Source organism: Nothobranchius furzeri, chromosome 17, assembly GCF_043380555.1.
Source record: "Nothobranchius furzeri strain GRZ-AD chromosome 17, NfurGRZ-RIMD1, whole genome shotgun sequence".
In the NCBI taxonomy this organism is placed as follows: Eukaryota; Metazoa; Chordata; class Actinopteri; order Cyprinodontiformes; family Nothobranchiidae; genus Nothobranchius; species Nothobranchius furzeri.
The window spans coordinates 22,175,358-22,190,413 of NC_091757.1; the positions used below are offsets into that span (position 1 = coordinate 22,175,358).

The 15,056-nt window shown below is 43.8% G+C and overlaps 1 protein-coding gene across 3 annotated transcripts in view; it reads left to right on the forward strand.

Moving 5' to 3' along the window:
* tm2d2 (TM2 domain containing 2) overlaps positions 1-15,056 on the forward strand; it is a 119,650-nt gene that overhangs the window by 24,146 nt on the left and 80,448 nt on the right. Inside the window, exon 4 of one of the 3 annotated variants that reach the window (XM_070546309.1) lies at positions 2,404-2,988. The exons of the other annotated variants lie outside the window; for them this stretch is intronic. Coding sequence (XP_070402410.1) covers positions 2,404-2,617 — 214 coding nt within the window. The 3' untranslated portion in view covers positions 2,618-2,988. Of the gene's footprint in view, positions 1-2,403; positions 2,989-15,056 lie in introns of those variants that run through there. 3 annotated transcript variants of the gene reach the window in all.

Genomic DNA, 15,056 nt, shown 5'->3' on the forward strand with positions numbered 1-15,056 from the left:
TTATGTTTTGAATGTTTGGATTTGTATCATTTAAACCTGCACTGACTACTGTAACATGTTCCAGAAAAAGAAGCTGTTTGTTCCTTTACTTGTGAAAAGTTGCACTTTTGCTAAGGCTTTGTGTTATTTTAGGTTTAATAAACACTGTTAAACCTTTTCTAAACTATTTCAGTTTGTGTAGAACAGGACTATCAATGCTTTCTGAACATATGCAACACCGTTTAAAAAATACCGCGGTAATACCGAAAACCGTGATCATTTTGGTCACAATAACCGTGAGGTTACATTTTCATACCGTGACAACCCTACTTCGTCCTGCATCCTAGCAGCAACCACTTTGGCGCCTCAGGAGTCTGTGTTTGTTTACGTCATGCTGCATTCAATGTAATTGGAAAAAGGAGCTTCAAGCGCTAAACCTCCGATTTTGTTTTCTTTCTGGCCTTAGTTGGGGGGGACGGATCGGGGTCGATCTGAATCTGGGGGGGACAGATCCCCCCGTCCCCCACCCTATCTGCACGCCTGCATTTTTACACACAAAAAAGTGATTTTCCTAACAAATCCATTCAAGCCCATGTTGTAAATGAGTAAACCCCAATTAATGACTAACCCTAACCTAACCCTACACTTAAGATGAGAGAATTCTAATTAACAGGCATTCAACCACAGGTGAGTCTAGTGATTCAGTTAAGAGGTGTCCAGCAGACAGGTGACTATAAAAGGGCATTACTGAACAAAGAAAGTCCGTTCCCGTTTCATGCTGCCAGCAACGGCTCCACATGGAAGAGAAATGTCTCAAAATCTGAGAAAGGAAGTAGTTTCTTTATGCCAAAAGGGTGAGGGCTGCAAGAAGATCAGCAAAGCTTTACATGTCAGTCAGAATACTGTAGCAAAAGGGATCCAAACATTTAAGAACGTTCATAATCAACTTTATTTATAAAAGCACCTTACAGACATTTGTTATGCCACCAAGGTGCTGAACAGGACCAAAATAAGAAAACAAATAAAAACAACAAATATATATAAAAACCCAAAAGAAGTCACAAAAAACAAGAACATTTAAATAACAGCTAAGACAGAATTAAAAGCCAGGTCTTCAGCGCCTTTTTAAAAACTTCGACTGACGTGGAGAGCTGCACTGATTATGGAAGATCATTCCATAATTTCGGGACTGCTAAGGTGGAAGTGCAGCCAACTTACAAAGACGTCCAGGCCGTCCATGGAGGTTAACATCTGGACAGGAGCGTCTGCTGATGAGAAGGGTTGAAGAAAGCCACCATGTAAGTTCACTGCTGTTGGCTAAAGCAGTAGAAAGCCAAACTGGCGTGACCGTTTCCCGTGACACCATACGGTGCACACTGCAGAGGAATGGCATGCATGGGTATCGTCCACGAAGGAAGCCTCTGCTATAGCCCACGCACAAATAACCTGTCTAGGATGTGCTAGGGCCAATAAGACTACTGGAACTCTAGACTCTGGAGCGATGAGACAAAGATCTCTGGTTTTGGATCTAATGGTTTCTAAACTGAATGGTGTCGTAAAGGTGAGGATTTCAAAGACAAATTCAGGTGCCTACAGAGAAGCATGGTGGTGGTGGTGTCCTTACGTGGGCTGCATGAGTGCTGCTGGTGTTGGGAAGCTGCATCTCATTGTTGGTGTCATGAACTCAACAATGTCCTGCTCTATACTGAAGGAGAAGATGCTGCCATCACTCCGTGCACATGGTCTTCGTGCACTTTTCCAACACGACAGCGATCCAGAACACACATCTAAAGCTGCTGGTGCATCTCTGAAGAAGATCAGGGTGAAGGTGACTGAATGACCAAGTGTGTCTCCTGATCTGAACCCAGTCCAACACCCGTGGGTATTCTGAAGCAGCAAGTAGAGCGTCGTTCTCCATCCAGCATCCAGGCTCTAGAAGAGGTTCTTCTTGAAGAATGGAAAGAGATCGATGTTGTAACATGTCGCCATCTTGTTCATTCCATGTCTAGAAGACATGGTGCTGTCCTTGGAAACCACGGTGGTCATACAAAATACTAGATGTAGTAGTTTTTGTTGTGGGGTGTATTCATTCAACCAGTTTTAGTAAAACTGAAGATTTAGTGCTCTAAGTTTTATTATTAACCTTAATTTATGTTATGGGGTTAAACACGTGTTCAATAAACCCAGCCTGGTGAACATTCTGGAGACTGTTATTTTGTTCACAAGCTGCTGTTAAATTCATACTTTTTAAAGGGAGTGTACTCCTTTATGATCAGCACTATATATAGTAGCTGTTTCTCTAGTTTATTGTGCTTGTTTCTTAATTTTGCTCATCTCAATTTTTTCTTTTTGCATCAAATAAGTGCTAATGTCGTTATTTCTCACACACATGGTAGTAAAGCCCTCCTGATTCTGATTTCACAGGTACACTGGACACTACTTCATTACCACACTGCTGTACTCGTTCTTCCTGGGATGCTTTGGTGTTGACCGGTTTTGCCTGGGCCATACAGGAACTGCTGTTGGGAAGCTGCTAACCCTTGGAGGTCTGGGAATTTGGTGGTTTGTGGATCTCATCCTGCTCATCACTGGCGGTCTGATGCCTAGTGATTACAGCAACTGGTGCACCTACTACTGAGACAAAATATGCCACTACTTATTTGGCTCTTTGAAGTAGGACTCCAGAGAAAATCTGCAGGATGTTTTTGTTGTTGTTGTTTAGAAGCAGAGGTTTGGGATGTCCAAACTTCCATTCTGTGCTGGAGAATGAGAAAACCGTATGATTACATTTGAGTAAGTTTACTAGTAAAGTTTCACTTTGCAGAATATTTGTTAAAATGAAGTGTTAACATCTGTGCTGTTTAAGTGGAGGTTGTAATATAGTGTATTTAGTCTGAACTATCAGAATTTTATTGTTGATGCTTTGTTGTTGTAAGTAAATGTCACAGGTCAAGTGCCGATTCATGGAGAGCCAGTGGGCTTAAAGCCAATAAAGGAGATTGTTTTCCACCAGTGACTTGATTTAAAATAGCACGATGTACATTACTGTGCTGTTGACGGTTAGCTTATGTTCACCCTTACAACGTGTGGGATGACGGTGCCGTTGCGCCTGTTGTCCTTTTCTCCATCCAAAGCATCAACCAGCAAAGAAAAGGACAACAGGCCCAAAGGCACCATCATCCCATACGTGGCAGGAGTCTCAGAGAAACCTAGAAGAATCTTCTCCAAACACGACATCCCTGCAAACTTTAACCCCAACAGCACCCTCAGACAGAACCTGGTCCATCCTAAAGACAAAACACCCAAACAGAAGCTCAGTGGCGCGTTTATGCACTCCAGTGTAGGAGCACTGTCCAGATCTTTATATCATTGAAACTAAACAACTACTACACAAAAGCATGGCACAACACAGGAGAGCCACCTCTTCAGGTCAGGACTCTGCAGTCCACCTACAACTGAAGGACAAGGGACACATTCTGGACAGAGAAGATAGCTTCTTTTACTCCTCCCTCAAATCAGTAGCGGTTTTAGGCACGGGCAGACAGGGCAGTTGCCCGGGGCGGCATTTTGTCATGACACAAAAGGGGCGCACAAGCGCTGAGTAAAAAATAAAAAAATAAATCTGCGCCGCACCGAGGTTTTCTATTATCTGTCATATGACAGTGTCTGGATTGGAAACAGCAAGTTGGCGCCCCCTGCAGCTGCAGGCGCTCCTGCTGACTGAGGGTTCAGGTGCACCACAGGAAGGGGAGGGGTGCGGCGGGGGAATTCACCTCTGGGTCTTTCCCAAATGAAATGAGCGGGTAGGGGCTGAATCAACTGTATTAACATGGCTAAAGTCAATCACATCTCAACGTTCTTCCATTTAACACACATTTCATTCATAATATCATAAACACAGGCCTATCATTCTTTCAGGCTTTTCTGAATTGTGTGAAATGACCGAATAAAAAAAGGAAAAACAAAGATTTTGTGGTCACCCCCCCATCAAGGTCAAATAGTTTAGTCCTGACTAAAGGAAACTTATTGAGTCAGGAGCCAAACAGAAGAGATGAACATAAAAAGGCTAAAACCACCTGGTGCCCCATTCAGGAATAAAAAGAAAAAAAGAGGAGAAAGATTTTCCATTTTTTAACCAGTTAACTGAGATTTTAACGGTTAAATTCGGTCAACTAATTGCTAACAGAGCTAATAGGGCTGAAATATTGAAACAAATATTCAAATGGTTCGAAAAAAGTCCTTGAATGGTTTTTTACTGATTCAAACTAGGATTTGTTAAATGCTCGCTGCAGCCCGTGGCCTGCCTGAACAACAACAAACATGTTGATCAAGTTCACATAATAATAAATAAAACGACTCTACAAGCAGAAGAAAACTCCCCAGTCACCACTAACTATCCTGTTTATTTATTGCAGATGGCTGCACTGATTATTTTTTACATGATTTGTTCTGTAAACGTTGGCATTTTTGGTAGTCTACAGTTTTTTATGTCAGTTTAAATTACAATTTCAGAGGCAATTCTAAAATATTATGGATCATGATAAAGATCTATTGGAGATCTACCCCAACTTTTGGACTGCTCTGCCAGTCACTGTGGCTCAAGCTGAGAGGAGCTTTTCAAAACTTGATCAAGTCATACCTGAGGTCACCTATGTTTCAGGGGCGGCTCACTCACCTGGCTCTGATTAGTATCAATCACTCAGTAGGGGAGCAGATTTCATATGATGACATTATTGATGACTTTGCATCAAGGTTAGGTTTTAATTTTAGTTTGTGTTTTCTGTTCTAAGTAGGTGTTGCATGACAATTTTTTTTTAGTCGACAGTCAAGTAATGAAAATCGAGTCGACTTCGACTAGTTGTTGATGACGTCATACACCTGAAGCGGCGGGGGTGGGGTGGTCGGTAGGTTCGCTGGAGTTTTTGACAATTAAAATTGCGCCCAAATCGAAAGAAATAATTTTTTAAGTTAACACATTTCTTTTAACAATAGTTTCTGCTTCAGCCCTCTCCCCCCTCCCCCTGCTTCAGCCCTCTCCCCCCTCCCCCTGCGCAGCGGCCGCAAACTCACTGATGCGCCTGCAGCCTCTCGGGAGTTCCTGCTGCTCTAAACATTAAAATAATTATTTCATTTTCTGTTCCTCACTTCTGATGACCTTCAATGGTGTCTGTTTGTTGCAACCAGCAGGTACAAAAACTAACTTGTTTTTATTTGACTATTTTTCTGTCCTGCCTGTTTATTATCTTCCTGCATCTCCTCTCAATCCTAAAGAGAAACTGCTACCTGGGTTCATATATATTCACCTCATGAGTTACCTTTGAACTGCAGTTCTAAAAGATCTACCGACCAGAAAACAGCGGAGTGCCGCTGCTCGCCGGCCGACTACAACGGGACCGTTTTTGCTGCGGAGTTCGTGCCGGAGCGGAGCGGAGATAGTGGAATCTTGGGGGTGCGTCTCCGGAGAACAAAACAGGTGAAGAGCCTCGCTCCGCAGCAGCGAAACGCATCAGGCACAAATAAAAGACAGAAAACATAAAAGGAAATGAGCCGACATGAACGATCGTGTGTTTAAATTGTTTTTGAGGTGGCGACACCTGATTTGATATTGTTACTGTGGCCGTGCTCAGGACGCAGATGTCTGGAGCGCGTCAACGATCAGAGCTTTGCATGCGCAAGCTGGTTAAGGTTAGGATGGGGGTGAGGGGAAGGTAAAATTGCAAGAGGGAAAAGGTCACAGTTTGGTTAAATGTCCGTTTTACCGCGGGTGTCAGTACCGCCGCTCTGGCACAGCGCGTCGCCTCCGCCTCCCGACGCGCAGGGGCTCATCACCTGCTGGAGGACTGCATCTTGTCAGTCATTATCACATGACAGCGACTAGTCGATGACAGGCATAAAAAGTCACTACAGAGCCGTGAAGTCGACTAGTCGACTAGTTAATACAACCCCTAGTTCTAAGTGCAATGCTGTAGTGATTATCTTTAGTTTATATGTGAAATATTTTTGCTATTTAGGATATTTATTATATATTATGTTCATATATTCTTAATATTTAGTTACTGTTTGTTTTTGTATATTTGACTATATATTTTGATACAGTATATAATGTATATTGCTTTACATTCTGATAGCTTCATAGCAAGTCACCCCCTACCAGATTCTTACTCCACTCCCACTTCCTGTTTGAAAAATGCAACAAATGCTGTTGCCTAGCAGACCGAGAGGGTGGAGCCACTAACAAATGCACACACTCACGACATTGTAACATCATAATGTACCATCTAACATCATAGTGGACCTCTTAGCCAATAGCGACGGCAGATTTAAATTCAAATGCAGTGCAGAGTTTTTACCTGACGACGGTGGAACACTGACAGTTTTAGGCAGAACATTTAAATTTTAACTAAAATGCACTAAAGTGCCGCATTATTGACTACACGTGTCTGCAGCACGATCAGACACTCATTTATATAGTTTATCAGGAAAAAAATGTTGATTTGGAGTGACTTGCTCTTTAATGTAAATATGTGCAACTTAGAAAAATGAGTGTTCAATAGTTGTTCTAATAAAACATGCCTGTTTGTAGAAAACATGCGTGTGTGCGTGCGGGGGGGTGGGGGTGGGGGGCTCAAAGGGGGCCTCGCCCAGGGAGTAATTGCATGTAGAACCACCACTGCCTCAAATCATCTATGTCAAATGTGGAAAACCCACTTTAAATAGGGGTGGAGCTTAGATTTCACCTTTCCAGCACCTATAATGCAGCTTTGGATCTCATTCCTAAGCAGTTTCAGTGTAGGTCACACCTTCCTGCATCTAATCAACACGACTCCCTCTCAGTAGAGGCTAACGACTCATCGGGATGGAGAGGAGGGGTACCCAGAGTACAGGGTGGGCCATTTCTATGGATACACCTTAATAAAATGGGATGGTTGGTGATATTAAAGTCCTGTTTGTGGCACATTAATATATGTGAGGGGGCAAACTTTTCAAGATGGGTGGTGACCACGGAGGCCATTTTGAAGCTGGCCATCTTGGATCCACCTGTTTTTTTCAATAAGAAGAGGGTCATGTGAAACATCAAACTTATTGGGAATTTCACAAGAAAAAATGGCGGGCTTAGTCTGAATGTAACCAATAATTGTTTTGCCTCAACTTTAAAGACCACTAGCATTAGTGACCGGATTCTGAGACGCTGAATAATGGGAAGAAAAAAAAACAGATAAACTAATTGTTTTAGTAACCCGTCTAAAACCTGTGCCATAGTAACCAGGCTGTTTATATTCTGGCATCAGTTATGTGAGCTTTTAGCTTAATGTTGTAATTGAAAGACTGGCAGTTATTCTCCTAAAATAAAAATAGATAAATAAAAATGAAGGGAAACTTGCATTTGGGTTAGATTGTGCCTAATGATTAAAACCTGTGTAGAACTAATTTGATGATTCAGAACAATTATGCCTAGGAAGTAATCTAGATTTATCTTTGAGTCAGTTAAGTCGACTAATTATTGGAAGCCATCGTTGGCTTGTTAAAGAGAAAGTTCTGTCATTTCAACCTAATCAACATATTACTTTAAGGAAGATTATTGCTTTGATCTGTGGCGACATGAACTTTACTGGGTTGGTCTGTCACAGAGACAGAAAACCAGCAGCAAAAGGTTTCCTGGGTCTGGCTTCTACCCAAAATGACTCAGAAGCCCCCTCCAAAGCTGTGGATGAACATGTGGTGACTGACATTCATGAAACTGTTTACAACATCAAGATGGTGGAGCACTATGGGACAGAAGCTTGTTTGTCCGGCTTCAGATGAAACAAGGACAAAGGGGGAGGAACATGTGTGCTAACATGTGGACTTTAATCACTGACTGTGGTCATCTTGGATCTACAAACAGGGTCAAAGAGACTCCTCTGGTCCCACCCAGTGGAGAGTGTTTGCTGCAGTAAGGTCATGGAAAAAGCTTTTTGGCAACAATCAGTTGATTTAGTGAAATGTCAGAGTTGTGGAAAATTTACTAAACTACTGCAGGGCATAGTTAACTGAGAAAATTAGCCTTAAGAAATAGGATTACCAACCTGGGATTTAGTCCAACTCGCCATTAGATGTCAATATAATCTTCCAGCCAAAATTGTTGTAAGTGTGATTTAAGATTTGGAAAACCGTAGTGTCAAGTTTCTCCATATTTGTTGCTCTATAGCTTATTCTAGATTTTCTATCATATCTTAAATGATTAGGAAAGTAAATAAAATAGTGGTAAATAACTCATTGCACAACAACTTCTCGGTATTCATCAGACTTCTTAGCTGACTGAATGCCTCTTCTTATTAATGCGTGTCTTAGATACTCAGCTGCAATTGTGACATGCAGTAAAGCCTCATTTTTGTTTTACAAAGGGTAATTAATCAGCATCATCACTTATATTAATGGTTAAGGAAACCGTGTCTATTTTCAAGTCTTGGAGAACGCTTTAGGGCAGGGATTCCCAAAGTGTGGTGAGCTGCCGCTAGGGGGTGCGCGAGGTGAAAAGTGTAATGGCTGCGGAGCTCAGAGAAGTCTGTCAAAAGTCACCATTAGCGTAGCCAGAAACTCATTTGTGGGTGGGCCTAAGAAAATGTAATTGAAAACAATTATATTTTGCTTGTGTGTGTGTGTGTGTGTGTGTGTGTGTGTGTGTGTCCTCCGCACATGCCCTAGCTCAGGGGTCGGCAATCCGCGGCTCTTCCATCCATCTGATGCGGCTCTCTGTGCTTGTAAAATAATGAATTGATATTTAAATAAAATGTTTTATATTTTACTGCATTAATTTTACATCTGTAAGCTAATTCTAAATGTAAAGATTGTCTGCGTAAGCCTGAACAGGTCCAATCCGGTCTACTGTGAGACCGGGTTGACGCGTCACGCTTGTGCGTAATCATATCGGCGCTTTCTGAGCTGAAGACGATGTGAGATTCTGGGACTCTCCTCAGACGCCACATTGGAGACAGGAACAAGCACAATTCAGCCAAAGTTTCATCATCAGGGAACATTTTCTAAGTGACAAGTCTCTCTGAAAGACCGGGTTTGGAAAACTCTCACTTCAGTGGAAGGAACCTTCCCGCATGCGCTCTGGTTCTGCAACGCGCTCCAAGCCCCTCTCCACATCTTCAGCTCGCTGTGTACCGTACGTACACACTGACTGTGAGCTGCGCTGAGCAGTGTCCAGCTCAGATGTTCAGAAGGAAATCTTTTCTTGGGTGATTTAGCTACATCTGCGATTTGCGAAACGAATAAAATGTCAGTTCGTCTGCATGCGGCGGGGTAATTCTTTCTATTCTCCATCAAAATAAACGGCCAAATACGGGAACTGTCCGGTCAACTCAAGCCCTGCTTTTAACTGTTCTGTTTTCTTGTGAAAATAGATATAATTTCACTTGATTAACACCAGAGCCAGGCGCACTGCGCCGTTATCTCCGTCACTGTAAATGAGGGAAAAACAAATTGATCGGATCCTTTTCTGACCTTCCCGACCTACAAAGTTTAATTACAACAATCAAATGTGACAGAGCCTGGATTTGTATTCTGAACAGTCTAAACATGTTTTAAAAAGAAACGTATGACAAAAGTGGCACCTGCTCAGTAAAACCACCAACAGGGTGAAAAATATCTAAATATTGTCGGCAGAGACGGGCTACAACTTCTGGATCCATTTTATATAAATCGTTTTATTGAATATCTTCTTATGAAAGATAACTTTGACGTACATGAGCGACCAGGCGCGTTGCAAGCTTTTCAAAAGTGTGGGAGATGTTGTCTGTGCCTAAAATAAGTTCATGTTATTCATCTTGTTAGTTTAATTTCCATAATAGCGGAGCAGGTGCGAATTTTAGACGCGTCACGCACGTCTCCGTTTTAAACATGTTTAAACTGTTCAGAATACAAATCCAGGCTATGTCTCGTTAGATTGGTGTAACTAAAGTTTGTACTGAATGAAACTTTACATTAAACCATGTTGAAAAGAAACGGATCCGATTAAATCGTTTCCCCCTCATTTACAGTCAGTACAGTGCACATGGCTCTGGGGTTAATCAAGTTTAATTGTAACATGAATATGTTACTGGACACGCTGGTCTGGTTGGTTAGCCCCGTGTTTGAAGTGGAAAACACACACACACACACACACACACACACACACACACACACACACACACACACACACACACACACACACACACACACACACACACACACACACACACACACACCAATTAAAATAATGCTGATAGCGTGGATAGAAGACAGGTGATAGTTTACGTATTTAAATGATGATCAGGCTGCTGTAAAATGTAATCTCCATCCACATCCAGACACAATTATCCTCTATTCTTTCTCTAGTTGCTCTGCTCTTGCCTGGGCTGACGTAGCTGACAGTGCGCGCGGCGCGCCTAACTAGCGGCTGATGCACATTTTACGCATTTGGAGAGGTGGGCTGGATGCTTTGCTTTTACTGGAAGATGGTCCACTTAACGCACGGGTGTAGACTACATATTAATGACAAATGAATGAAAATTAAATTGTGAGTTTTTACTTCATATTTTATAAATAAAAATGACGGGGGAACACATTTATGACGTCTTTTTAAACTAAATTTTCTAGCGCGACCTGCCTGCTTCACTAAGTCACTGCTTATTAAGGTCCGTCCAGAATTACCGTGGCCCACCCAAAAATGGAAACCTGGCACCGCGCCTGTTATAAACCTCTGCAAATGGTTGTTCTTCACTTGATCAAACTCAGACTTTGTACAGCTAATGTCAAGATGTAAAATTATGAATTCAGTCAAGCTCTTCCGTCCCTCCCTCTCCTGCTCTCCTGGAAACCCGACATCAGCTGTCAGAAGCGGGAGGTGAAGAAGGAGATGAGGCAAACAGAGTGAATGCGACATAGAGAAACCAGACTGGTGTGGAGGTGAGCAAACAGCTGGAAAAGTGTGGGTGTTGAATCCCCCACGGGTGCGACGCCCATGCGAGTGATCGGTACCGGGGTCCGGCTGCTGTCACCTGTTGTGAGCAGCGCTCTGATGTCTGAGGGTAGGCCCCGCCCACAACGCCGCGGCTGCTGCGGTGTTTTCTTTACTGTGGTAAATGGGTAATAACGGCTCTTTGATGGGAACAGGTTGCCGACCCCTGGTATAAGATCTGAGCTGGTAAAACAAAAATCATCATCAGCAGGCTTTTTTGAAAGTGGGTGGGGACACAGCTGCCAATCACAAATTTTGCCGGGGACATGTCCCCAGCGTCCCTGGTTAAAATGACGCCTATGACCGTAGAGCTCGACTGGCATTTGCTCAAGAACACCAGAATTGGCAAGTCCGCCACTGGCACCCTGTACTTTTTACAGATGAGAGCAGGTTCACCCTGAGCACCTGTGATAGACGTGAATGAGTATGGAGAAGACAAAGAGAACGTTATGCTGCCTGCAACGTCGTTCAGCATGACAGGTTTGGTGGTGGGTCAGTGATGGTCTGGGGAGGCCTATCCGTGGAGGGACGCACAGACCTCTACTGCCTAGGAAATGGTGCTCTGACTGCCATGAGGTATGAAGATGAAATCCTTGAACCCTTTGTCAGACCCTACGCTGATGCAGTAGGTCCTGGTTTTCTCCTAATGCACGACAATGTCCGTCCTCATGTGGCAAGAGTATGCAGGCAGTACCTGGAGGATGAAGGAATTGAAACAGTTGAATGGCCTTCAAGATCCCCTGACTTAAACCCAATAGAACTTTTTATAAACTTGACTCTGTCTGAATTGATACGAAGTGTGTTTGATCACTGAAATCCTAATTCTTCTGATTAAACATTCAAAGACCAATCTGAGTGATACTCTATATTTATATAGAATATCACATCTTATTGGTCATAAGTAAAGGTAATATATTAAGCTTAAAAGCTACATATTCACCCCTTCTACAAACCTTTCTTGGAATCAAAGCAAGTGGAAAATAATAAATAAATAAAAGAGGAAAGAGGAGAACTTATTGCAACAATTCAAGTTATTGATTTAGCAAAGCACTTTTACTTCAGATGCTTTAAAGAAGATACTAATTTGTTTTACGACGACGACATGGATGCTGATCTTGTTCTTTTCGTTATCTTATCATATCCAGTGTTGGGAAAGTTACTTTTAAAAAGTAAATAGTTATAGTTACTAATTACTTTGTCAAAAAAGTAACTCAGTTACTTACAGAGTTACGAGATCATAAAAGAAAAATAACTACTTAGTTACTCTTTTCATTAAAGAATGCAAGAAAAATTGGTTAATTAAACTTACTTATGTAAAGTGATGAAGGAGCTATTTCGACAAGGTTATTTAATCTTTTCTACAGTCCCTTTGACACATTGCCAGAGTGCATGAAACAGCCTCAAGGTCATGGATTCACTTCTAAACTGTTTACATTCCAGCAATGAAGACAGAAGAGAAGACTGCATCCTTTTCTTTTATTAAAAACCAAAGAACTCTATTTTCAATAAAAGCTCATCAAAACAACTGTTAGTCAATAATAGCCATGTGACCGATCTGTGAAATCACAATATTATGATTAATATGTTTTAATAAGTAAATGACTTATTCTAGCCACTAGACACGCCCTTTATCCTGGCTACCCTCAGCCAGCCCATCTGTACCTGGCTCCTCAGCCAGTCCATCCCTACCCACCTCCTCAACTGACCGCACCTGTGCCCATAGCTGACATCTACAGGATGTCTCAGAGCATCAAGAAATTCAGCCCTCAACCAGGCAAGTCGTACCCGGTTGACGCATACCTGAGCGACCTCCGACATCACTTTCTGCGATGTCCAGGAATGACCCTAGAGGACAAGATTTTTCTGATAAGGTGGACCTCCTATGGTGTGGGTTCGCTTATTGATTGCAAGCGTAATTTAATCGCGAATGATAACGAAAAGCTGGAAGCTGCAGTTCGGAAAGAGTACACCTACAATTCACAGGAGGCTGGCATACAGTTAGCTTTGTCAGTCAAACAGAGTTGTTTTGAAGACCCACAAGTCTTCTATCAACATCTCTTCAACGCGTACTTTGGTACGGAATGCAAGGACGGGATGGAAGAGGAAAAAGGTTTTAAGGGACTATTCCTTGAGAATCTACATGCCCAGTATAGCCCATACATGGGTACCGTGGACCCTAAAACCACACCCATGGATGAGCTCAGAAGAATGGCGAGCTGTGCCTTTACACGATTTGGTAAATCCAGTAAGAGTTTGAGCAGTCCATCAGTTCTGGCGGTGGAGGAAAAGACCTCGCTGCGACTCGAGGGTACCACATCCGGAACTCATAAAAATAAAAACCAAAAAGCTGGACCCAAACCACAGGCCCAAAAACCTAATAACAACCTCAAGCCAAAAGGCTTTCCAAACAACAGGCCTCAAAACCCAAACAGACCCCAGACCCCTCCACCAGCTCGTGGAGGGGACCCTAAGACACCACGACCAGGACGCGATAAACATCGTGTTTCTTTCAGAAAAAAGGGGGTTCGCCAGGCTCCTACAGGAGAGAGTCGCCTCGCCCAAGCTAGGGACACGCTCCTTCAGGCCAAAAATCACCACGTAACCCTCGCAAGGACCACAGTCCTGTCCCAAGGCTGAGAACTGATTCTGGGAGTCAATCTCCAGACAAATTTCGCGCACTGGGAGAAATACTTATTGACCTGTTGAAAGATTCGATGGTACGTGAGTTGGTTCTGTGCATCTCTGCGGTAGAACCTCCTCAACCTGCCTGTGGAAGCAGGTCCTGCAAAGGCGACACCTGCCACAACGGTGCATTCATCGACACCTGAGGTCTCGGTGAGACCTGCTGCGGTTGCTTCTGTCGTCGCTAGTACTCTAGCACCCACAGAACCTGAAACCAGACCTAGCAAACTGAGCTCACCGATCAGACTTCCACGAAGAGCTCTCTGCCGTATCACCCGACGTGGTCCTATGAATAAACCTCACATTCCGGTGACCCTGGAGGGGGCGCTGGACTGTGAGGGTCTCATGGACACGGGTTCAGATTATACCATCATGTCCAGCTCTCTCTGGGAGCAGGTCCGCATGGCTGCAGCTGCACAGGGTCACATCGTAGGACTCACGACCTGCATTAGGCAGATCCAACAATTCTCTGCAGACCGAGTATCCTTGTCGGATGTGGTGTCCATCAACTTCACAGTGGGAGACATGTCCGTGAGCCATCCAGTGTTTGTGACTAACGTCGAAGCGTTTCCTTTCATAGTGGGAGGAGACCTGATACGACGCCTTGAAGCCAGCATTTCACTTAAGGATTGGACACTCCAAACTCGGGCAACTCAGCCGACGCCCTTGGCGTCCCTTGGGCACCTCATTGCATGTTCAGGCGGTGACAAAATCAACGGAACCGTCAACCTGGTCAATCAATCCAGTACTGACCTTGGTAAGGTCAGTGACCTCCAGAGAGTCTGAGTAGTCTCTGCAACACCACTCCACACTGAGGTGGGGAAAACACCTACCCTAGTGGGAGTTGGCGGTTGCAGTGACACACCACCTGAGACTCTGCACCCTGCGGTGGGGACACCACCTGCCAAAGGGGGGACTGAGGGTGGCGCTGATACTCCGGCTGAAGCCTAGAACCTTGCGGTGGGGACTCCCCCTGCCGAAGGACAGGCTGATGACATTGCTGACGTTACTGTGCTACAGCAGGCGCTGGTGACCTCTAGCCCAGAGGTTGGTGACCCACCTACAGAAGGCGAGGGGGTCCGGTGCCCTGTACCACCACTGGTTGACCCCGATCTCTCTGACTGCACCTGCGCGTCGAACAAGGGCCCTCCGGAGCCTCCACCTGCTCCGAACCCTGGCAAGGCCGCACCACTCTACAACCTACAATGTCGCTGGTTTCCATTTCCAGGTCTGGTAAAGTACATTTTGTTAGTCGCGTATTTCGGGCTGCTATCAACCGCAGTTGGTATCCACCCCCAGCTACCTCTAACTTGTCTCTACGAACATATTTAAACTTTGAGTGAAATAAAGAATTGAATTGAATCTTCTTTGCTCTTTCTCCAGCGATGATGGATCGTGTTACATTCGACGG